General features: G+C 45.1%; 1 protein-coding gene across 1 annotated transcript in view; it reads right to left on the reverse strand.

Annotated features, from left to right (window-relative positions):
• Window positions 1-25,140, reverse strand: part of HYDIN (HYDIN axonemal central pair apparatus protein) — a 1,819,717-nt gene that overhangs the window by 1,313,211 nt on the left and 481,366 nt on the right. The window contains exon 19 of the mRNA XM_029609235.1: window positions 24,218-24,456. Within this exon, the coding sequence (XP_029465095.1) occupies window positions 24,218-24,456 (239 nt within the window). The remainder of the gene's footprint in view (window positions 1-24,217; window positions 24,457-25,140) is intronic.

Consider the following 25,140-nt stretch of genomic DNA (forward strand, 5'->3'; position numbering starts at 1 on the left):
GGTGACATCATCTGCAGGCGCCATGAAATCTTTAAGGGATGCACACGTGCACCTATGGGGGCAGTGCAAGGAGACTGATGGTGGCATCGTACCACGTTGAAGACCACAGGCATTCCAGGGTGCATGATGCTGATTGTGGGACAGCCCCGCGACCGGCAAACATTACTGCAGTGTTTAACATACATTATTGTTTTTCAAATTATCAGGGTAATTTTCAGTAGTGTGCTTAGCTCAGCACATACATATATTATTCTGTGCATCTAAAGTTACACCTGTATTTTATAAACTGTGCAGTGATAGCTGCACAATTTATTAAATATGATGTATCAGGGTCCTAAAAGTACTTACGTTTGTTTCAGTACAAACACATTTTTTTAATGCAAGGATCCACATAGTTTATCCACCTATTTTATAAAAGTTTGCACATACATTTTACATGTTAAATAAATGTAACATGTGCATGTAATAAGCCTCGGTTTATGCACGGAGGCAGGTATTTTATAAAGTTAGCTGATATATGCTTCCTTGCTTATGAAAATATTTATTTGTGCATGTATTTCAAAACACCAGTTCACTGAGACATCTGCCAGTTGTCTCAGACTTTCACCTGTTCACCCAAACCCTCCACCAGTTTACTCACATCTCCCACCACTTGCTCCAGACTCCCCACTCATAAACTGCAGACAAGAGAGAAGTCAGATTTAATATCTATGACTTGTTTATCAGGTGTCTAAGCAAGTGCGCATATTTGATGATGTATTTGTGTATATTGTTTATAAAATACATAAATATGCTTGGACTTACAAAACCCGCCTTGGAACACACTCAGAATGCTCTCTTTCTTTACACATACTTTTTCACCTGGCTGCGACCATATGTGAATACTCTCAAGTTTGAAAGAAGTTGTTTAGAAATAGGGTTCATATATTGGGAGGGCGGGGGCGGGGGAGGGAGAGAGGCGGGGGTGATGGCCTGGAAGGAAGTCAGTCTCCAGATGCAACCTCTGAGTTAGAAATAATAGGGTTAGAAGAGTTTGTTCCAATAGGGGTATAGGAGTTAAGTGGGATTTTGGCTAAGTCTAGGTCTGCTACTTATTGCTTTGATCCTTGTCCGATATTTGTGATCAAGGCTCTTTTGGGGAGTTTTCAGCATTGGTTGCTGAACATAGTTAACGTTTCTTTGGAGACTGGACTGATGCCATCAAGACCAAAATAGTCAGTTGTGAGTCCAATATTAAAGAAGCCATCACTCGATAGGGAATCGTGGGCTAACTATAGACCGGTGGCTAATAGTTCGTTCCTGGCCAAGGAAATAAAGAGAGCAGTGGTGAATCAGTTAACTTCATTTTTGGAAGAGAGTAGGGGACTTGATGCTTGTCAATCAGGATTTAGGAGAGGTTATGGGTTGGAGACTGTGTTAGTGGGGGTACAGGATGAGATTCTACATGAGAGACAGGGGAAGTCAGTATTTCTGATTTTATTAGACCTCTCGAGTACTTTCGATTTGATCGATCATTGTATACTGTTGGATCGATGAAAAGCTCTGGGGATGTTCTTGGGTGGATTGCCTTCTTTTCATCAGAGTGATCCTTAGTGATTCAGGTGAGGGACGAGATGTCAGCCCCATTTAGATTGGATTGTGGGGTCCCTCAAGGTTCCTTTCTATCATCATTATTGTTTAACTTATTTTTACAGCCATTGGGTAAATTAATTCGATCGTTGGGAATTATTGGGTTCATTTATGCAGATTATGGTTGTTCAGGTGGGAAAGGATCCAGTTCAGGCCATGAGTAGGATTAATGAGGGTTTAGCGAGGATCCAGAGTTGATTTGAGTCATAGAAGCTGCTTTCAAATATAGCAAAAATGCAATGTATTCTAGTGGGGAAAGAGGATGCAATATTAGCTAGGGTTTTATTGAAAGTGAGAGATGCTGAAGTAAAGAGGAGTGAATGTGTTAGATACCTAAGGATGGTAGTTGATGAGGCTTTCAGTTTAACTTCCCATGTGTCTTCTATCATACAAAGAGTGTTATTAAAGTTAAGACAGCTTCAAAGGCTCAGATCAGTTCTGGATTTCTTGGTTTTTAGGGTAATTCTGCAGCCCTTGATTTGCCCAGAGTTAGACTATTGTAATACACTATTGGTAGGACTCCCAAAAAAAGATTTACAACCACTGCAGATAGTTCAAAATATGGCCGCTCGAATGATTTTCGGTTATCAGAGAAGGTTGAGTGCTGTACCTTTGCTATTACATCTGCATTCATTGCCTATAGAAAAGCGTGCATAGTTTAAGATCTTGCCCTTGATGTTCAAGGCATTGCACAGTGTAAAGGCAAATAAAAAGGGATCAAGTGTTATATCCCAAATCACAATTTGTGTTCCCAAAATGATACCTTGTACATTGTTCCCTCTAGAAAAGAATTGAGAAAGATAGCATTCAGGAAAAGGATGTTTGTAACTCGGTGTCCAAGTTGTGGAATTCCACTCTTATATCCATGCAGCTAGATATAAGAATGGAATCAAATTATCTATTCTTTCAGAAGAAAATTAAGACAAGGTTATTCTCATCAGGGCAGACCTAGTGCTTCGGGTGGCTTTCATCCTTTTATTAAAGAAGGTTGTTTAAGTTTTTAATGAGATTTTATTTGTTTTATAACGTGCATTTGATTGTGTTGTATGTTTTTAAATCTGTATGCCACTCTGGCCAGACTTTGTCTGATTTACCTCCTCAAAAAACCCTCCCTTGACCCCTCCAACCCAGCTAACTACCGCCCAATCTCCAACCTGCCTTTCATATCCAAAATACTGGAAAAGGTGGTTAATACACAACTCACAAACTTCCTAGAAGACCACTACATCCATCACAATTTGGATTCCGTAAAGCTAGAAACACTGAAAATCTCCTATTAGCCATCACTGACACCATCCTCAAAGGTATGGGCCATGGTAAATCATATCTACTTGCCCACTTAGACATCTTAGCAGCCTTCGACACAGTCAACCACCAATTTCTGATCTCACGCCTAGCAGACATAGGCATCTCTGACACACCCCTGCTATGGTTTCCCTCCTACCTCAACCACAGAAAATACATAGTAAAAATTGAAAACAACGAATCCTCACATATCCTACTCACTCAAGGTGTCCCCCAAGGATCCTCATTATCCTCCACCCTCTTCAACATTTATCTCCTGCCTCTCTGCCACCTCCACTCAGACCTCGGCCTGCAGTTCTTCTTATATGCAGACGATGTCCAAATTCTCATCCCCATACCAAATTCCCTCAACGAATCCCTGCTATTCTGGGACTCCTGCCTTGCGTCCATCAATGCCCTGCTATCCAACCTTCAGCTCGCACTAAACACCTCAGAAACAGAAATCCTCTTAATCTCTAATCAACATGATCTTACCTCTCAAGCTACCTCTCTCAACTCCTCCCTTAGTAACACCACCCTACACTCCGTCAGAGACCTAGTGTTATGGTTGTGGACCCCTGGGCCGGTTGGGACAGAGGATGGTATGCTATGGATGACCACAGTAAGCGTCCCAGCCGGGAGGCGGCGCGGAAGAGGGTCAGGGAAGGTTTCGTCGCTGGAAGTCTGAGGGCCCCCTCGGACTAGGTGGAGTCCTGTGCGACCAAGGACCCTAGGCAGTGGCTGAAGAGATGGACGATGGTTGGGTCCGGGCGGCTGGAGAGTCTTCACCTGGGAAGCCGGTACTCCCCCAGGAGGAGCCCGTAGGAGTCCGGCTGCTGGGACTTAGGAGATTCACCCTGGAAGCCGAAGCCCCCCCGGGAGGAGCCCGTAGGGGCCCAGCCGCTGGGACTTAGGCGAATCTTCTGGGCCAGGGAGCTCCGAGAACCTGAGGTGCGGAGGAAGCCAAGGGCGGAGTCCAGGTACGAAGCCGGGTCGGAGGCCGGGAGTCAGTGATCCAAACCAAAGCCAGGGATGAAGCAGGAGATGGAGTCGAGGATGGAGCCAGAGTCAGAACCAGAAGTCAGAAGTGAAGCCAAGCCAGGGACTGAAGCTGGAGACAAAGTCATGGGACGAAGCCGTGTCGAAAGCCAAAGGTCAGAAGTAGATACCAGGACCAGGGGACGGAGGCAGGAGACGAGTCAGGAGGCAAGCCGGGTCGAAGACAGGAAGCAATCACCAATACGCAGCAACTAGCAGTCAGGAAACCTGATGAACCTCGTTGCAAGGCACTGGAGTAGGCACTGGTACTTATACCATGAGGGCTTCTGACGTCACCTACGGCAGGGCTGAGATTTTTCCCGCGCTGGCCCCTTTAAATGGAGCTCCTCCCTGCATGCGCGCGTGAGGGGCGGGGCCAGCCGCACCCCCCTGACGCGCGTGGAGGACCTGCAGGCCCGAGGAACCCCTGAAACTGCCCGGGCCGTCCCCGAGGTAGGTGGAGGGACCGGGGCACGGCCCGGGACTGTAACACCTAGGTGTCGCCCTAGACCAACATCTAAATTTCAAACCCCACATCAACACTCTCCTAAAAGGGAGTTTCTTTAAACTCAACATTCTTAAAAAGCTTAAATCCCTCCTGCATGCTCAAGACTTTTGCCTAGTACTCCAGACCACTCTCCTATCTAAACTGGATTACTGTAACTCCCTTCTCCTGGGCCTTCCCGCATCCACCATAAAACCCCTACAAATCCTGCAGAACGCCATGGCCAGAATTTTAACTAACACACGTAAAAGGGACCACATCACCCCCATGCTAAAGGACCTGCACTGGCTGCCCATACATTTCCGTATTCAATACAAAACCCTCACCATTCTACACAACACGCTGTACAAACACAACCACACCTGGCTTGAGGAAATGCCATGTTTCCGCACTTCCAACCGCCCATCCAGAACCTCCCTAGCAGGTACCCTTCATTGCCCAACACTCAAAACCGCACACCATACCTTCACAAGGCAAAGGGCATTCTCCATCGCCGGCCCTACCCTCTGGAATTCTCTACCCACCAATCTACGTCTAGAGCCTTCCCTCCGAAATTTCAAAAAAGGAATCAAAACATGGCTGTTCAAATAGGCCTACCCCGATTCGAACCAAACCTAGCCTAACCCCCACCTTCCTCACACCCTCTGTCAGTCTTCCGCCCCTCCTTACCTGCTTTCCCTCCTCAGCTCCCTGCCTCCCTTCCCGCCTAGTATTCGAACACCGCGTCCACATAAGACAGTATATAGTGTAAGATTACTTTTACTTATCCATGGCTATTTTGTAATCATAAGATTGTATATATTGTAATTTTTGCTTATACTCATTTCTGGTTTATTGTAATCACTTATAACAGCTATGTTCCCCACTTCTTATCATATAATTGTTCCTATTTTCCATCTCCAGCTCTTTTTCCCTCTTTCTCTCCCTCTCTCTCTGTCTAACCTTCTCCCTCTCCCCCCTCCCTGTTCATTGTAATTTCTCCAACTTTATTGTTAATTGTAAACTGGCATGATGTTCCACACGAATGTCGGTGTATAAAACCTTACAAATAAATAAATAAAATAAATATAAGAACTGATTAAAAAAAAATAAAAATAAGTAAACATTCTGAAAATGTGCTTATCATGCATAGAGGCTATTACTGGCATAAATGCTGATTTTAAACGTTCAATCCTCTGTGCAAGTTTTTGAAAATTATTCCTATAGGAGATAATTTTATATCAGCCACCCAAAGTTAAATGGCAAAAATATAGGTAAATTATATCAATTTTACATGCATTAAGGCACTTTGAAAATTATCCCACCAAATTTGCCAGCACACAATTACACCTGCTTTTATGTGAATGGAAAATTTTCAGGAAAATATATACACATACGTTTGAAAATCCAGAAGTATGCACTTAAGTCCAAACCCTTTCCCATATCCACTCCCGGGAACACCTCCACTCGTCAAAGAAGCAATATGCCCATGTTTACCCACATATCGAGCAGTCAGTTTTGTTAAAAATCCACTTCTATGGATAAAACACTGTTCATTCATGAAAGTGTTTTGAAAATTACCCTCATAATATATTGAATAGCTCACTAGTTGCAGGGAATACGCATAGTCGAATATCGGAATAGAAGAATAAATAAATAAATATATTTATATACATGTATCTTGTATCTGCTATTTCTGTATCTTGTTGATTGAGAGTAAAACAGTGTGTGTACATATGAAAATCAACACATGCATGCTGTTTTCCTCCCCAACATAAACGCATTCCTGGGAATATACCTTTTTAATTTGGCTAAACATATGGAGGTCAATAATGAGAGCCTAGCCAGCTAGCTAAGATACCCAGATAAAGTTATCTGGCTACTTTTACTTTAGCCAGGTTATACAGTGGTGAAACTGAGTTGCTGAATATACCTGGACTTTATCTAGCTAAATTTAGACTTACTCAATAGCAGGTTAACTTATCAGGCTAACTTAGCCAAAAACATCTGAATATTGGCACTTATCCGGTTAAGACCTAGATTCAACATTTTGCTATAAATTTTGCATGATTAGCGCCCGCAATGAAAAAAGGGGTGTGGTTAAGGTAATTTTTGAGATACCGCAACACACATTATTTTATCACATCGCATAGCTATTATACCACAACATGTTAAATTTATTGCACCTGAGGGGGCAAGATGGCTGCCAGATAGGACGCATTGGAAATGAGCTTGTGGCACTGTGTCTTTTCCTGCTAATTTCTTCCTATAACAAAATGCCCCACACTAAAAGAAAGGGGAAAATTCGGGGAGCAATGTCAAGCTCACCTGTAGTTGACCCCTTTCAGCAATGCATTGAGGGTTTCCTCGTAGGAGCAACTGGAACGCCAGAAGGGCTGGTCACTGGGGGGACACCAGAGGAGCGAACGTTGTCCCCCCTGACCCTAGACGTCACTCTGAGCCCTGGCGAGCCGTCTAAGCCGATGCATCCAGCACAGATTGAATCTTCCCCGGTTACGTTTGAAACCCAGAGCGGATTACAACAGAAGCTGCTGAAGGATAACTGTGTGAGTCCCGGGACGCGAGTGGATGGTGGAATCTTTTCGCGAGGCGGAGGTATTCAACAGGTGTTTGAACTGGGTCCCTCAGGAGGAGGAAAACAGGCCCAAACTGCGAGTACAACTGCAGGTAACATGCTGCAATCGGCAATCGAAAGGGAAAAGAGAGAAGAAGCCCGTCAGAATCCATGGCTGTGAGTATCAATCTTGGACAGCCCGAGGAAATAACATTGGGGAATGTGTGGTATGCTTTAAAAGCTACTGAAACGGCCTTGAAATCAATTGCTCAAACAACAACTGAAGCTAAAAATCAAACGATGACAAATAACAATTTGATTGGAACTTTTAATCTTAAATTTCAAAACCATGAGGAAAGAATATCCAAAATGGAGACTCTGCAGCAAAATTTGTAAAGTCTGAAATGCTAATTGGAAAAAAACTGGAAAGAGTCGAAAATAATCTAAGAATATTGAATTTGAGGATAATAGACTTTCCTGTGGTTAGAATGATCTCACGGGTCGAATTGTTTAAAAACTATATGAAGGAGATCTTAAAAATCCCCGAGTCAGCATTACCAGTATGTACTAAGGCAGTGGTTCTCAACCTTTTTTCTGTCGGGACACACCTGACAAATGGTTCTCACATGCGTGACACACTGAACACATGACCAACATAGGGCTAAATGTAAAAGTACAGTTTGCATCCACAGGAACCCCCCTGTCCCACAATTATGGATGTAAAGCAGAATTATGACATTCCCCGTACAACTCACCTTGCAAAAAATATATTCTGGTTTTCTAGTGTCATCTCAGTAACAGCAACACAAACTCCAACTACCAGGCTCAATAGCCCTACTTATGAAAAGACAGCAGTTTATCACTAATGCATATCCTTTTGAGAAAATACAACAAATAAGACTGGTACAGTAAAATACCTCACCTCGGTCACATACACAGAACTGACCTAACATACTCCCAGGATCTGCAGTAATGCACATAAACTAATCAGCAACAGTTACACTTGTATTATGGAATGCACTAAAACAGTAACAACCCTACTTATGAAAAGGCAACACTACAAATATTAAATCAGGCCCTAAACACCAATACACCTCCTATTAGGAAAACAGAACTAGCCAAGCAGCTATAGATCCCAACACAGAAATAATTGAATAACTATACTAATAAGCAGAATAAATGTTTCACAACAACTATGAACAGAATAATATCCAACAATTGAAAACTCATAAAAATTATTTAAAATTCTCCAAACACCAATAAAATATTTCAAAACAGCAGACACATCACATAATATTCAGTAATTAAAATGGCGGTCAATCAAGAAAAATAAACTTAAAAAGCCACCTTTACTAACCCCCTCCAGCAACTCTCCTACTCCTCTTCCATGCAGGCCAATAGCACACATCAGAAGCAGTAGTGGCTGAAGCTCTGTACTCATGGTCCTCTTCCTTAGTGCCAACGACCATTCTCTCTGTCGCTCACACACACACATACCAGTTACACCCCCATGACCAGTTTCTGTCTTTCACAGACCAATCATCTCCCAACCAGCCTTTCTCTTACATACACACCAGTCACCTTCCCGATCAGTCTCTCTCTCTCTCATGCACGCACACACACACACACACACACACACACAGGCTTCCCACTTCCATGTTCTAGCTTACATATACAACTACTCAGACAAGCCGAGAAAACCTGGAGAATACATCCCACCCCACCCAACCTCGACAGATCTAGAACACTACTCTACATCTACAACACCGACACCATTATAGCCAAAAGAGAATACTATGGAAAGAAAATCCACCAACATCAATACAACCCCAGAGCACTATTCGAACTCGTCACCAAAATGACGCAACCCAACCACCACTCTTCCACAACAGGAAACTCCACAATGACAAGCGACGAAGTAGTCCATTTCTTCTCAGATAAAATAAAGTTCATAGCAACCAACCCCCACACAAACAAGGAAACCCCAATCCCACTCAACACAACGCTCCCCACCTGGTCCAATTTTGAACTTATTGCCTCAATCGAAGTCAAAAAAATCATCCCCTTGACCCCATTCACCCCTTGATCCCATCCCTGTCAAAACTCTCAAACTTATCCCTGATCTCATCGCCAAACCCATTGCTGACATAGTCAACACATCACTCGAACAAGGCATTTTCCCTGAAGCCCTGAAATGCGCTGCAATCAAACCCACCCTCAAAAAACCACAGCTGAACCCCACTGACCCAGCCAACTACAGACCCATCTCAAATTTGTCATTCATATCAAAGATCCTGGAAAAACATGTGAATCTCCAACTATCGGAACACCTGGAAAACCACAATATTCTGTACCCAAACCAACACGGATTCAGGAAATCCCTCAGCACTGAGACTCTCCTTCTATCCCTCACAGACACAGCCCTAAGAGGCATCGTCATCGGTCACTCCTACCTCCTGATACTATTGGACATCTCTGCTGTCTTCGACACCGTCAACCACAACATACTACTATCCCAACTGAAAGAGATTGGGCTAGGCGAAAACACTATAAAATGGTTTGGATCCTACCTATCTAACAGATCCTACAAAGTTCACCTCAACAACAATGAATCAAAACAATTCCCTCTCCTCCATGGTGTACCACAAGGATCCTCACTCTCCTCCACCCTTTTCAACATATATATACTCCCCCTCTGTAAACTCCTCTCCAGCATAGACCTCCCATACTACATCTATGCAGACGACATCCAGATATTACTCCCCATCAAAGAAAACATTCCAAACACCCTATCCTTATAGGAAACCCTCTCCCTCCAAATAAAAAACCTCCTCACTCAGTTATCACTCACACTCAACCACAAAAAAACCCCACAGAAATTCTATACATATCTAACAAACCCCCTACAAAGACCAACCAAACAATCAATGTACCACTGAAGTAAAAGATCTCGGCATCACACTGGACTCAGAACTCAACCTAAAAAACCCACATCAACGCAACCATTAAAGAGGGCTATTTCAAACTTTAAGTCCTCAAAAAGCTCAAACCACTACTCTTCACCCACTCTTCTCCCTAGTTCCATTACCCTTGTTTTATTGTAACTTTTGCCTTTCTCCTCTATGTTAATGTTAATGTTATAACCCCCTGTTCCTTGTAAACCAATATGATATGATCTGTAGCATGAATGTCGGTATAAAAAAGCACTAAATAAGGGAGCCTGTGTTGGTGGTGAGAGGGGCTCGCAGGTTGCCGCCATACCTGAGACCCGGGATATCGAGGGTCCAGCCCCGGAACAACAGGTCCCGACCAGCGAGACCCAGAGTGAGGCTGGTGTGACGTCAGCGGGCATCCGCTGCTACAAATTGAACAGCGGACGCTGAAATCCCTGGAGCCTGTGTTGGTGGTGAGAGGGGCTCGCAGGTCGCCGCCATACCTGAGTCCCGGGATATCGAGGGTCCAGCCCCGGAACAACAGGTCCCGACCAGCGAGACCCAGAGTGAGGCTGGTGTGACGTCAGCGGGCGTCCGCTGCTACAAATTGAACAGCGGACGCTGAAATCCCTGGAGCCTGTGTTGGTGGTGAGAGGGGCTCGCAGGTCGCCGCCATACCTGAGTCCCGGGATATCGAGGGTCCAGCCCCGGAACAACAGGTCCCGACCAGCGAGACCCAGAGTGAGGCTGGTGTGACGTCAGCGGGCGTCCGCTGCTACAAATTGAACAGCGGACGCTGAAATCCCTGGAGCCTGTGTTGGTGGTGAGAGGGGCTCGCAGGTCGCCGCCATACCTGAGTCCCGGGATATCGAGGGTCCAGCTCCAGAACAACAGGTCCCGACCAGCGAGACCCAGAGTGAGGCTGGTGTGACGTCAGCGGGCGTCCGCTGCTACAAATTGAACAGCGGACGGCGCACCGTCGCCGACGGCGCACCCTAAGCCGCGCGCTCCAAAGGGGCGCGCTCGGCTTGTGCCGGCTTAGGCCGGAGAAGGCTGGGAGGCTGCTACAGATTATGGCTGCGGACCGGGAGCTCCCCTGACCTCAACAATCCTGTTTGTCGATTACAGAAGCGTGAGTAAAATAAGGAAAGGGTTTCAGTGTTGTTGTTTTACGTAACATTTATGCCCCATATAAAAAGAAAGGGCAGAGTCAGGCAGGATGCCTCTACCCCTACCAGACCGGGCCCTATACAAACCACTTTAACCGGATTCTACTCACCTGCAACAATTTCGACCCTGGAGTGTCCCATTACATCGAGGGATATTGAGCAAATATCCACTATGTCGGGAGAAATAAGTCTAAGTCCCAGGGTCTTAACAACTCCTCCACCACCAATGAGCGCTGCAGAAACCCACAGTCTGGACTCACCTCTTTTGCGGAAGGCATTTTTAGGGGAGAGTCTGATAGAGGAAGTCTTTGGGAGAAAAGAGGCAACGCAGGGGAAAGAAGGGGAGGTATCCCAAAAATTGGATCAAAGATCTGGGGCAATAGGAGGAAGTGGGGTTACACCCTCCGTTGGATCTGCGCCACAGCAGGAACTTTTGGATATATTAATGAATCCATCTGCCTCAAGTGTTAAGTTTGAAAAAAATCAAAAAGTTTCTTTAGAAATGCTATGGTCTGCAATAATGTTATTACATCATAATGTAGAAAAAATGAGTAGTAATATTAGAGATGTTCAATCTACACTGCAAAATTTAAGCCCTTTAGTGACAAATAATGGTTCGACTCTTAAAAGGGTGGAAACAGATATTATTCAAATAAAAGATGTTCAAACTTCTATAATAAAGGGAGAGAATATCCTATCAAGAAAGGTTGAAAATTTAGAAAATGTGTTACGTTATTCTAACCTCAGGTTTGTCAACTTTCCTAAATGTAGGATGGTCTCCCCTTTGGAACAGTTACGAAATTATTTTAGTGAAGTATTGTCTATAGCTTCAGATAACTTTCCTATGATTAAGACTGCATATTTTTTGAATGTGAGAGAACAAAATCAAAATCTGAACCTGCCATTACAAGAGTCTCCATTGAATATCACTGATCTGATAGAGTCGTCATTCAGTACCCAGATAGAGATGAGGGGAACTTTAATTGTAAAGTTTGCCCTGACTTTGGATAGGGACAAGATATTAAATAAGTTTATGGAAAAAAGAACCTCTCTCTATCTGGGTCAAAAAATATGGGTCTACCCAGATGTGACAAAAGACACTCAGGCAAGAAGGAAAAAATTCATTGCTTTAGCTGGATTGGCCAGAACATTTGGTATACAAATAAATATAAAATTTCCCTGTAAATGTTTTATGAAGGTAGATGGAACGAAATATGTTTATTATGATCCTCTTGAATTAGAAAGATTCTTGCAGGAACGCAGATCCCAGGATGGGGTACCAGATCCTCAAATTGATGAGAATGTTTGATTTATTTAAGTGTTGCAATACTTCTGTTTATAATTTATAACTAGTAAGACCATGTGTGGTAATTATGTGTAAAGGGATTTGCTCAACAGGTTTCCCTATATTTTTGGTCTGTAAGGAAACTAAGAAACTAGGAATGTGAAAAAAGTTTGAATTGCTTTTCTTTATGTAATAATAGTTTTTAAGCCTAGTGTTTCCATAAAAAATTCAATGCTGTAAATGTAATTGAATACAAATTGTTTTTCGTTTTCTGTAAAAAATGGAAATTGATAAATAAAGAATTAAAAAAAAAAAAAAAGCACTAACTAACTAACTAACTAAATAAATAAATATAGAACAGTACTCCAATCCCTCATATTTTCCAAACTGGTCTACTGTAACTCCCTGCTCCTCGGACTCCCTGCATCCTCCACCAAACCCCTCCAACTCCTGCAAAATGCAGCAGCCAGATCTCTCGCAAACAGCAATCGCTCCTCACACATCACACCCATACTGAAAGAACTCCACTGGCTCCCCATAACCTTCAGAACGCAATTCAAAATCCTAAACTCCTGCACAAAACCATCAACAACAACAAACTCGAATGTATAAAGGACACCCTCCACCATTATGACTCCCAGAGAAACCTCCAATCCCAAAATACTGGCCTGCTCTCCATCCCTCACACAAAACTAGTCCACCTCACAACAACCAGAAAACGAACCATTTCGGTTGCAGGCCCCTCTTTATGGAACAAGCTCCCTGCTCAGCTAAGACTGGAACCCTCTACCCAGTCATTCAAAAAAACCCTGAAAACCTGGTTAATCCAAAAAGCCTACCCACCTACAACCTAACTCACCCCTCCCCACCCACCCCTGCCCCCTTCTGCCCCTATAGCAGACCCCCCTCTCCCCCCTCTTTTGTCCTCCTCCCCCCCACTTCCCCTCCACCTTTCCATTTTTCCTCCCTCCCAAGTCTATTCTCCTCCTCGCATGTCTTCTCCTGGTCAACCTAACCTAACCTCCCCCCTCTTCTCCCTCCCTCCCCCCAGCCTGCCCCTCTTCCCCCATCCCAGTACATAGCTCCTCCTTATCCACCCCTCCTCCTCCCCTCGCCCTCCCCGCCCCCTCTCCTTTCTCCTCCCCCTTCCCCCCCTGCCATCCCCACCCCCCCCACCCCCCCCTCCGCCTCCCACCCCCCCTCCCTACCCATCCCACCCCCTGTAATAACCCAACCATGCTTAATAATGCTGGATATAATTATATTCCTGTAAAACTAGTCATCATGTTATAATGTTTATAATGTTTATGTTTCAATGTTGCAATCTATTAATATCTTGTCACTTTAGCCTTAAGTTATAATGTTATCTATGTTACAATGTATCAATGCTAAGACACCTTAGTCTTAACAGCTTTTCTTGAGTTAAAATGTAAACCGATGTGATATTGCCCAATGAATGTCGGTATATAAAAGCAAATAAATAAATAAATACAGGCTTTTCACTCCCATGCTGTGTCTCACACACATCCATCTTACTCCTATGATAGTTTTCGCCACATGCACAGGCTTCTCATTCCCATAATCATTTTCTCTCTCACACACACACACACACACATACCAGTCACACTCGCATACCAGTTTTTGTCTCTCACACACCAATCATCTCCTGACCAATCTTTCTCTTATACACACACACACACACCAGTCACCTTCCTGAACAGTCTCTCTCTCTCATGCACACACACACACACACACACACACACACACACACACACACACAGGCTTCCCATTCCCATGTTCTATCTTACATATACAGGCTTCTCACTCCCGTCCATTGCTCCTACCATGTGACAGGGGCCGACCAATGGCACCGGTAGCCCCTGACACATGGTAAGGGCAAAGGGCCACCGATGCCATTTTGTTTACTGCCAGCCGACGGCCCGAGAGTGGGAGATCGCTCCTGGGACCCCGCTGGACCACCAGGGACTTTAAGCAAGTTTTGGGGGGGGGGGGGGTCGTAATTAAGTAAATTTGAAGGGTTGGGGTGGGGTTTTGTTTGTTTTTTTTAAAATAAATGTGCCCCTCCCTCCCACGCTAACCCGAAAAATGATTGTTCCCCGAAATTTTGGGGAAAACCCAATTTTTTTTGGGTCCTCCAATCCATGCCGAATTGGACAATTTTGTTGAAATTTTCCAATTCAGCAAAAACGAATGCACATATCTAATATTTAGCATAAATCCCAGTTCGGGCATAGCACCATGAAAAAAGGTTTAGTTATTTCTGGTGATAACGTGTGTTATGCTATCGCACACAATGAGAAGCATTCCTCATTTTCATAAACTCCTCCCTCTTGACTACATTTTAAAAATTTGCATATGCATCTCGCAATACATTTTTTTTATCACGGGCATTATGGCTAACACCCACAATAATGCCCTAACGCGATTTGATGAATGACCTTGTAAGTTAGCCAGATAAGTAGCTCCTCCATGTTATGCCCCTATCCTGCCCATCACTTAGCCAGTTAACTACTTATCTAGAAAAGTAGTTATCCAGCTAAGTGGCGGCCGCTCAGTGCAGCTGGATATTCAGCAGCCTCTATTTAGCCAGAAAAGTCATCACTTATCTGGCTAAGTGGTGCTGAATATCAGGACCATGCATGTCATGAAAACCTAAGCATAATTCTAGCTATTTTGAGCACATTTTTCAATTAGGCCATACCTCTTTACCCACATTCGCCTTCATACAGCACCACAATTGTTATATTATTTACACATAATCAAAAAAAGGTATCAGATGATTATTTTGATTAATTTGCATGAACACTTTTCAGTAAATGTATGATCATACCTAAATTCCATAAGACATGTTCAGTTTTTATTAGTATGATCATACCTAAATTCCATAAGACATGTTCAGTTTTTATTACCATTTGATGTTTTTGGAGGGTTCCACTGTATTTGCATACTGTTTATGCTCCTGACATCTGTGCTACAAATCTGTACCATGTGTCTAACACCCACTCAGTGAAGAAATACATTCTTATATTCCTTCTGAACCTTACTATTTCCAACTTCATATGATGATCCCTACCCTGTCCTCATTTTACTGAAAATGCTAATAGTACCTTAAAACCTGATAGATGTTTGAATGTTTCTATCATATTCTCCAAGTTCTCTTCTTTCTTCGAGAAAGGATGAAGTCCATATTCAGAACCATATGATCAGCTTACTTCAGACTTATATGGACAAATAGCGGGATTTAAAATTTCCAGTGTGCTGACCAGCCCTGAGATAGTCAGATAACTGTTTAACTGATTAAAAAGTTATCTGTCTAGATCAGGGCCTGGGCAAGGGCATTCTGGGATGAATCCAGTTAGCTGACTAAGTGTTGCGTTTGGCAGTCCGTGGGTTTTCCCTGTGAACCACTGCACTTACCTTCAGCCCCAAGCCACTATCGCTAATCCATGACACAGCCGAAGATCTCCAGGGCAGACATGTGGCAGGCTGCCGCATTATAACAGGCCCAACGGACGTTAGGAGGGACACCGCTGGCTTCTCTCATGGCTGCCCCTAGGCACGAGCACGCCCAACATGCACTAACTTAAAGGGCCCATGGCAGGAAATCTCCCACAGTACCCTCGAATGACATCACAAGTCTCGGCTTATAAAACACCCTTTTTCCCTGCAATCTTTGATTTGGCAACTCTACAGCCTATGTAGTGTGAGTTGTCTCAGTGATCCCAAGTTCCTGGTTTTCGTCTTGTCTTCAGTTCCAAAGATCTTCTTTAAATCTCTTCAGTTTTTGTGGTCAGTTCTCCCGTATTCCACATCTCCTTAACTGCCTGCCTATTCTGCTCCTCGCCTTCCTGCCTTGCCTATCTGTCCCGCCTTCCCTTGGACGGATACCCAGTATTGACCACAGCCTGCCTACTCAATATCCTTGAATGCCACCTGCCTTTGACCCAAGCTTGCTTTTGGTCTCACCTGCAAGCAAATGAAGCCGGAAAAGTGCTAGCACATTTGGTAAAAAACACCTAGGCTAACCATTATATTACAGCTATAACTGATGACCAGGTCGGAAGATGTTCCCAGACCAATCAGTTCCCTGACCGAGTGGTCCTGAAGGATCAGGAGCCAAATCTGTCTCGGCCACCAGGGGGCGATAAGAATCATGGTCTCCCTGTCCTGGTGGAGCTTCTGCATGCAGAAGGCCCATGCCCAAATGGTGGGCAAAGGCATCTGAAGCTGGCCTTCAGGACTCCCTGTACAGGGAACAAAAGGTGCTCACCTTGTTGCAAGGGGAGGCAAAAAGGTCCACCTCTGGAATCCCCCATAGGCAGAAAATTCGATCCACCACTGTTTGATCCAGGGACCACTCGTGGGGATTGAACACTCGACTCAGCTGATCCGCCACTACATTCTCCGTTCTGGCCAGATATAAGTTAATATCAAAGTTCCCCTCCTCTGCTATTCCCATCAACCTCGTCGAACCTGATCTCATCCATACAATGACTAGCAAAAATACCACAGTTCTATCCTCTCTAGACTGCACCTCAACATTAGAAATTGAAACCTTTATCAAAAAAGCCAAACCTTCCACGCACCCATCTGACACCATACCCACAAAACATCTCCTCACAATACCCAATATTATTGCTAAACCTTTAACAAACATTATCAACCTATCCATTAACTCTGGACAGGTACCGCTCCCCCTGAAACAGGCTATTGTCAAACCGATCCTCAAGAAACCCAAACTAGACCCTTCTGATCTAGCCAATTATCGCCCTATTTCTAACCTTCCATTCATCGCTAAACTCCTTGAAAAAACTGTCAACAAGCAACTGACAGAATACCTTGAAGACAATCACATTCTTGCCCCCGCACAATTTGGCTTTCGTAAATCTCACAGCACGGAGACTCTATTACTTTCACTGACTGACCACATTATTAAAGGATTTGAGAAAGGACAATCATACATACTTGCCTTCCTTGACATCTCATCCGCATTTGACACCGTCAGCCATCCCATTCTTCTACAGCGCCTAACTGAAATAGGCATTACAGGTGTTGCCCACAACTGGTTCAAATCCTACCTCAGCAACAGAGACTACAAAATTCAGCTAGGCAATCATGTATCCAATGCCATCCCCCTTAATCAAGGTGTCCCTCAGGGATCATCCCTCTCCTCTACCCTCTTCAATATTTACATCCTTCCCCTCTGCTACTTCCTTTCTAGCCTAAATCTCCCCCATTACATTTACGCTGATGATGTTCAGCTGCTCATACCCATCACTGACTCCCTTTCGAAAACCATGGATTTCTGGAATGATACCCTCCAATCCATAAACAATCTCCTCTCTTCCATCCACCTAGCCCTTAACACAACTAAAACTGAAATCATGCTCATCTCACCCCCCAACCACTCGATCCTCCCCCCTCTATCACAGTTCAAATTTGCCCAACAAGTCCGTGATCTGGGAATCATCCTCGACGGGCACTTTACCCTGAAGAAATTTATCAACAATATACTTAAAGATGGTTTCTTTAAACTCCATACACTGAAAAAACTTAAACCCTTACTGCATGCCCCTGATTTCCGGACAGTGCTTCAAACCACTATCTTTGCCAAAACAGACTACTGCAACTCCCTGCTCCTCGGCCTTCCTAACAACGCCATTCATCCCATTCAAATTCTGCAAAACACAACAGCCCGAATCTTGACCAACCTACGCAAACATGACCATATTACACCTGTTCTAAAAGATCTTCATTGGCTCCCAATAGCATCCCGTATACAATATAAGGCACTCTCTCTCATCCACAAGGCTTTATACAATCCTGAAATGAACTGGTTCAATGAATCCTTCCGCTTACACCAGTCCAATAAGCCTACCAGACATGCACATCTCGCAACCATGCCTATCCCCTCTCCCAAACTCCACAAACTAACCTCCACAAGAGCCCGTGCACTATCCATCGCCGGGCCGACCCTTTGGAACACAATGCCAGTTGAACTACGGCAAGAGGAATGCCTGAAATCCTTCAAGCGGAAGCTTAAGACCTGGCTATTTGCCAAAGCATACACCTAATCTCCACCCTGCCTTTCCACCGCCCCCCTTTCGGTACCCCACTTTTGCCCCATCCTTCTTCTTTCCGCCCCCTTCTCCCCTCTTCTCCCCCCTCTGCTCTCCACTCCCCCCTCCCCCCCTAATATTCCCAAATCCCTTTTCTCTCTGTTCTCTCAACATTGTACATATGTATATATTTGCAATTCTTGTTTAATATTTAATGCAATTTATCCCACGTTCTCTTACCCCTTTATTCCCTTGTTAACATGTTTTATCTGTTCCATGTAAAGCGCCATGCATGGCGTATATTTGCGTTACACTGTGAACCGATGTGATATCCTGGATGAATGTCGGTATATAAAAATTTTAAATAAATAAATAAATAAATAAATAAAATATGGCCTGGAGCAGGATTCCCTGGGACTGAGCCTAGGCCCAAATCTGGACAGCCTCCTGTCAGAGGAGGAGCGATCTGGTACCTCCCTGTTTGTTGATGTATAACATTTAGCCCACAGTGGAAGCATTCATAGTGAGTACAATCTGGTACGGGGGGGGGGGGGGGGGATTGGCCTGAAAGGGAAACCCCCGCTCCAGCTTGGGCAGACTTTCGGTGATGACAAGGAGGTCTGGAGAGACGACGTGACTCTTACCTACACGCTGAAGTCCTGGGAGGCTTGCTGCCACTGCAACTGCAGGGTCCACTGAGCGCTCTGCATGTATATGCGGGCGAAGTGGGTAGCATGGACAGATGCGGCCATGTGGCCCTGTAACTGAAGCAGCAGTTGGGTTGAAACCCTTTGGCTGTGGTGGACCATACTTGCCAGAGACACTAGAGCAAGCGTTCGGTCATGAGGAAGAAAGGCCTGAGCCTGGGTCATATCCAGGCAAGCTCCTATGAAGTCCAATAGATTTGACGGGGTAAGATAGGATTTCAGGTAGTTGATAACAAACCCGAGGGATTCCAGCACCTGAATGGTTAGGTGCAGGGTGTGAAGCACCCCTTCATGTGTAGCGCTCTTGATCAACCAGTCATCCAAGTAGGGGAAGATGTGTACCCTCCAATAGCAGAAGTGTGCACCAACTATTGCCAGGCACTTGGTGAAGACCCGTGGGGCCTAAGCAAGGCCAAATGACAACACCTTGTATTAGAAGTGACTGTTGCCCTCAAGGAACTGTAGTTACTTCCTGTGGTGAGGAAAAATTCCTATGTGGGTGTACGCGTCTTTTAGGTAGATGGAGCAAAGCCAGCCCCTCTTTCCAAGAGGGGAATCAGGGTGTCTAGTGAGACGATCTTGAACTTTTCTCTTCACAGATATTTGTTTAAGACCCTCAGATCTAAGATGAGGAATAGCCCCAGTTTTCTTTGGAATCAGGAAATATTTGGAGTAGAATCCTAGTGCCCGCTGATGTATCGGGATGGGTTCCAACACTCCCGCCATTAAAAGGGCAGAGAGCTCTGTCCAAAGGACTTCCTGATGCAGGGTCTGACCCAAAGAGAAGCGAGGGAGGGAGTCTGTGGGGACACACTGAAAGTTTAACCGATACCATCGATGGCTGATGGATAGGACCTACTGGTCCAAGATGATCTCTGGCCATTTGTCTTGAATGGACTATAGCTGACCCCGAACCAGGGGCCCTAATGTTGAGGGTACAGTCAGGGGGCTTATGCTCCCTTGGGGCCAGTCAAAACCCTGTATCGGTGCTTTGCTGGGGAGCCGGCTGAGCCTTGGGGGGTCTGCTGCTGTCTAGAACAACCTCTAGAATGCACTTGTAGCATGCAAGCACACGAGGCCGAAGGAAAATATTTCCTCTGGCGATAAAATGACCTCCTGCTGCTTTGACTTGAGGACTTCCTGACAGAGGACGGAGGATCTGAAGTACTGGTGGAGAGATGCTGTAGGGTCTCATGAGGATCTTTCAATTGAGCCACAGCATCACGCACCTTATCTCCAAACAGGTTCTCTCCAGTACAGGGCAGGTCTGCGAGCTTATCCTGGATTTCCGGCAGGAGGTCTGATGCTCAGAGCCACGCCATTCTATGGGCCCCAATGCCCACCACCACCACCCTAGCTGCTGTCTCAAACACATCATAGGTGGAATGTACTTTGTTTTTGCCACACTCCAAGCCTTTCTGGGCAACTGCCAGGAAGGCTTCCTGCTGCTGGGGGAGGCGTTTGGCCAACTCCTGAACCTGCTTCCAGAGGTTATGATGGTATTGGGTCATGTACAGCTGGTAGGCAGCAATCCAGGCAATCAACATTGCGCCCTGGTACACCTTCCTACCTAGGGCATCCTATGCCCGGTGCTCCCGTCCCGGAGGTGCAGACAGGAACATTTGGCCTTCTTGAAGGCAGACTCCACTACCACTGACTGGTGCGGGAGCTGACACCTCTCAAATCCCAAGGCTGGTTGAACCAAGTAGACTGCGTCTGTCTTACAGTTCACTGGAAGCAGCGAGATGGGGTGCTCCCACATCTTGAGAAGTAATTCCTTAAATATGTCATGGATGGGGATAGCCAAGACCTCTTTTGCGGCATCAATGAACTGGAGAACCTCTAGCATCTTATGGCGGGCATCCTGCTCTATAGGGAGCTGGAAAGAAATGGACTCAGTCATCGCCCGCACAAAGGTCAGATCCTCCGGCGGGGATGGGCGCCTCTCCTTGGAGTAGATGGATTTAAGGTAAGGTCTCTGGAAGCCTGTGAAGAAGACTCTGAAGTATCATTCCCCCAGGGATCATAGGGGGCATCTCCTCACTGAAGTACCCTGGGGGCCTTCGAGGAAGATCCCTGCCCAAGCTTCTTGGTCCTGGTGCCAAAGGCACTGATGGCACCGATGGAACTGGTGGCACCAACTGCCTTGGGCACAGAGGTCCCCGAAGGGCCGGTGATCGGACCGGGCAAAACTGGGCGTGGTACCAGACTCCTTGACAGTTCCCTTGATCAGGAAACATCATCCTCCGAGCAACTCACAATGGGGATGACTCCAGAGGAAGGAGAACTAAGTGGCCGTTGGGGTATCGAGAGACCCCAGGGCACAGGAAACGGCTGCGTGGGCAAGACACAAGAGGACATTGAGACTCTCCAGCGGCGGCGCTAAAATCACAGTGGCAGGCTTAGATACCGGGGGAGGTATAGATGAAGCAGACGATTCAATACCCTGAAGAGCTCGGAGCACCGCATGTTGCATAGTGCTGTCCAGTTCCTCCTGGAATCCCGCCGAAGCGAGGTCTGAAGGAGAAGAGGTGTCACTGGAGCCTCCCCAGAGCCCCAGGGAAGCTTGGTGCCCGGCACTGATATCAGTGGGGAATGCCTAGGACTCCCAGGTATGATGGAGGTCAATGCCTCCTCTCCAAGGGGTCCCTTCGGGGGCATCACGGTGGACACCGGTGCCGCCCTGAGTCCGGTGCCATGCGATGATGGTGACCGGTGTTGCTGCTTCCAAGGCTTCCCACGGTACTCGGTCCAGTCTTTCCCCGGTGCCGAGGATGGAGATGAACCTGAGGTCCTGGAGCATGATGACACTGTAAAGGGCCTATCTCTAGCCCCTTGTTCCTGTGAGGGCCCCGGAGGGGGAGTAGACACCGATGGACATACATCCATCGGTTACCCACGGCCCCTGGGAGTCAAGTCGCCTGATGCCGGAGTTGAAGGATCAGATTTTCTGGATCCGAAGAGCTTCTCCATTTTGTCTAATTGAGCCTGACGATCCTTGGGTGTCATTTGACCACATAGATGACACCCCCGGACATAGTGCGACACCCCTAGGCAGAGGATACAAACCTCATGCGGATCCATAATGGACATGGTCCGTGGGCACTGGAGGCATCTGCGAAAAAACAGATGCCATGAAAAAAGAGCTGGCGAGTGGTCAATGATCAGCAGTCACCAAGGAACGGCACTGTCGGGGATCGACCGCAAAGAAGGAAACTTATCACACCGCCCTATTGAAGCCCCGATGGGGAGAAGAGGGACCCAGCACAGAAAGGTACTAAGAAAAATAACTCAAAAGAGCAGAGTTCCAGAACCGCGAGACAAACACTTCACAGAAAGAAAGAGGCTGAAGGGGGACCCCGCATAGACACATGGATAGTGGCTTGCTGGGCATGCTCGGTGTGCCAGTGAAAGTTCTAGAAACTTTGACAAAAGTTTTCCATGCTGGGCTCTATCTGATGATGTCACCCATGTGTAAGGACTATCATCCTGCTTGTCCGAGAAGAATAACATTCAGTAATTAAGAACAAATATAAACAGTTTATAATTTTTCTAAACAACAATAAAATATTTCAAAATAGCAGAGACATCAAATTCCCAATAATTGAAACTAATAAGAATGGAAAAATCCCCCACTCTCCATACCTGAAAAAATTTGATATCCTGATTTTTTTATACCTGCATTCAATCTGAGATATCACATCGGTTTACTTTCAGGTATTGTAGGTATTTCCCTATTACCAAGCAGGCTTATAATCTAAGCTTGTACCTGAGGTAATAGAGGGTAAAGTGATATACCCACAGTCACAAGGAGCAACAGCAGGACTCAAACACTGCTCTAACCACTAGGCTACACCTTGAGCTTGTCATGAGTTAGTGAGGATGGCATAAACATTTCTACACACACATAAAACAGGCAGGCTCCTATTCGCACAACAAACACACACCCACCCACCCACACACAACCCAAGCAAGCTCCCATTCACACAAACACACACGCACACAATCCAGGTAGGCTCCCATTCCTCTTCTGACCAGTTCCTCTGCTAGATAAGCCCCCCTACAGGCTTAAATAGGCCTGAAATAAATTCTGCTAACCCTGCTGATATAGCTCCTTCTGTTCTCAGAGGCTGGCACCAGCGGTACAGAGCAGGAACTAGCTAGATCAAAACAAGCTGCTCAGAGGTGTTCTGCGATGCCGCTCTGTGCTCCTCTGCTGGATGCAGCAGCCATGGCTTCAGGGAGGCTCAGAGAAATCTAATCTTTAAAAAAAATGCTGGCTTCACTAGCAGACAGAAGAAGGGGGAGGGGCATGCTCTCCAAGGCATTTTTCCACCGTGACGCTGCACGTCAACTAATTGACTTGAGCTCCACTCTTTAGTACATCGGCCAAGCAGGCCTCGGGAAGATGAGAATGAGGCTGCCATGAATCTGCTTGCTTCTACTGCCGCTGTCCTGTGCAAATGCATGGTATGCCCGCCTGGTTGCGCTGGCTCTGCCCACAAAGATCAGAGTCATCAAAACTTCAAGAAAACTTAGGAAATATTGCAAAATCTAACTAGTAATGCAATTAGGGATAATATCTGGAGGAAATGTCGGCTTTTAGAAGAAAAGGTTTATATTTCTCAACCATAACTGGGGCTACTAAAGAAACTGCCAACTATCCATTGGGCACAATAGAAAAAATGAAATTCAGGAGAGCTATGGGCTGCTCCACCATGAAAACTATCACACAAGAGGAGAAAATAATTATGGTAAATAACTGGTGAATGTTATAATTACATTGGTAATACATTAGGTGCTGTCATAGATGCAAAAGCTTTGGTGAAACAACATATACCGAGATGATGTTCCCAACGTATCCCTGTATATAAAAACACCTAAATAAATAAATAAAAAAAATATAAATAAAATATAAGGAAAAACTTCAATAAATTAAGTACAAGCAGTAAACCTGAAAAATCTGTTACTGCATTTCTATAAGTCATAGCAACCTGAATAATATAAGTGTGAGATTTGGAGATGTAATCTACCTGAAGTGGATTCCAAGATTGAGCCCAGAGATAAAGGGTCTGTCTGTCTTAATGGTATTTCCAGTTCCTTTAGCCTGGACTGGGATGGTGTAGGTGTTGCTGTTTACAATGGCCAGCTGAACTTTATCATTAAATTTCACTGTGTCATCCAACTGAGCTACCAGAGTAAGTGTCATTTCAGCTTCTGGTGGAATCACTCCCTCACTTGGCTCAATACGCCAATACGAGTGACTACGAACCTGCAAAAATCAACAAGAAAGTAAAGACAGGCTGAGGTGACATGAACTTATGTTTTACAAGGGAGTTGTATAATATCAGAGTTAAACCTGATTACCTCCAAAGGAAAAGTCCAAAATCTGGGTTAAACATGACAACATCTAAAAACCAATGTTTTCAAATCAAATTCAATCATATGATTTTAAAGATAAACTTGCTGTGCTTCATTACTCAAAATGTGAAATGCAATGTCTTACCAAGTCACATACGGTAGTACCCAGCCTGCAATTTAATCTTGCAGCAAATTAGGCTTGAAGGGAACAATTTTCAGATTCTCTGTGGAGGTTGTAGGTCTGTGGCTACAGAGCTAATTTTGAAAGGGAAATACTTTATAGAGTTTCCCTTAGAAAATCCACCTAGTGCACATAACCACAGGTGCAAAATACCCAGATATTTGCACTTGCAATGTAGTAGGTGCAAAGCATGTGCCAAAAGGATAGTTCCTGATGTTGAGAAGCATACTAAGAGCTTCTTGGTGAGCAATTTGGCAGGCTTTCCAATAGACATAATCTGTATCCCTTCTTTACAATTCTGAGAATCCAAGTGTCCAAAGTTCCATCAACCTGTCAGTTTAAAAGAGGCTATATAGAATTAGAATAGTTACTTTCCTGTTGGCTGTGTAATCTGACCTTTCTGAATCATGATGA

This window comes from Rhinatrema bivittatum, chromosome 7 (genome assembly GCF_901001135.1).
Source record: "Rhinatrema bivittatum chromosome 7, aRhiBiv1.1, whole genome shotgun sequence".
NCBI lineage: Eukaryota > Metazoa > Chordata > Amphibia > Gymnophiona > Rhinatrematidae > Rhinatrema > Rhinatrema bivittatum.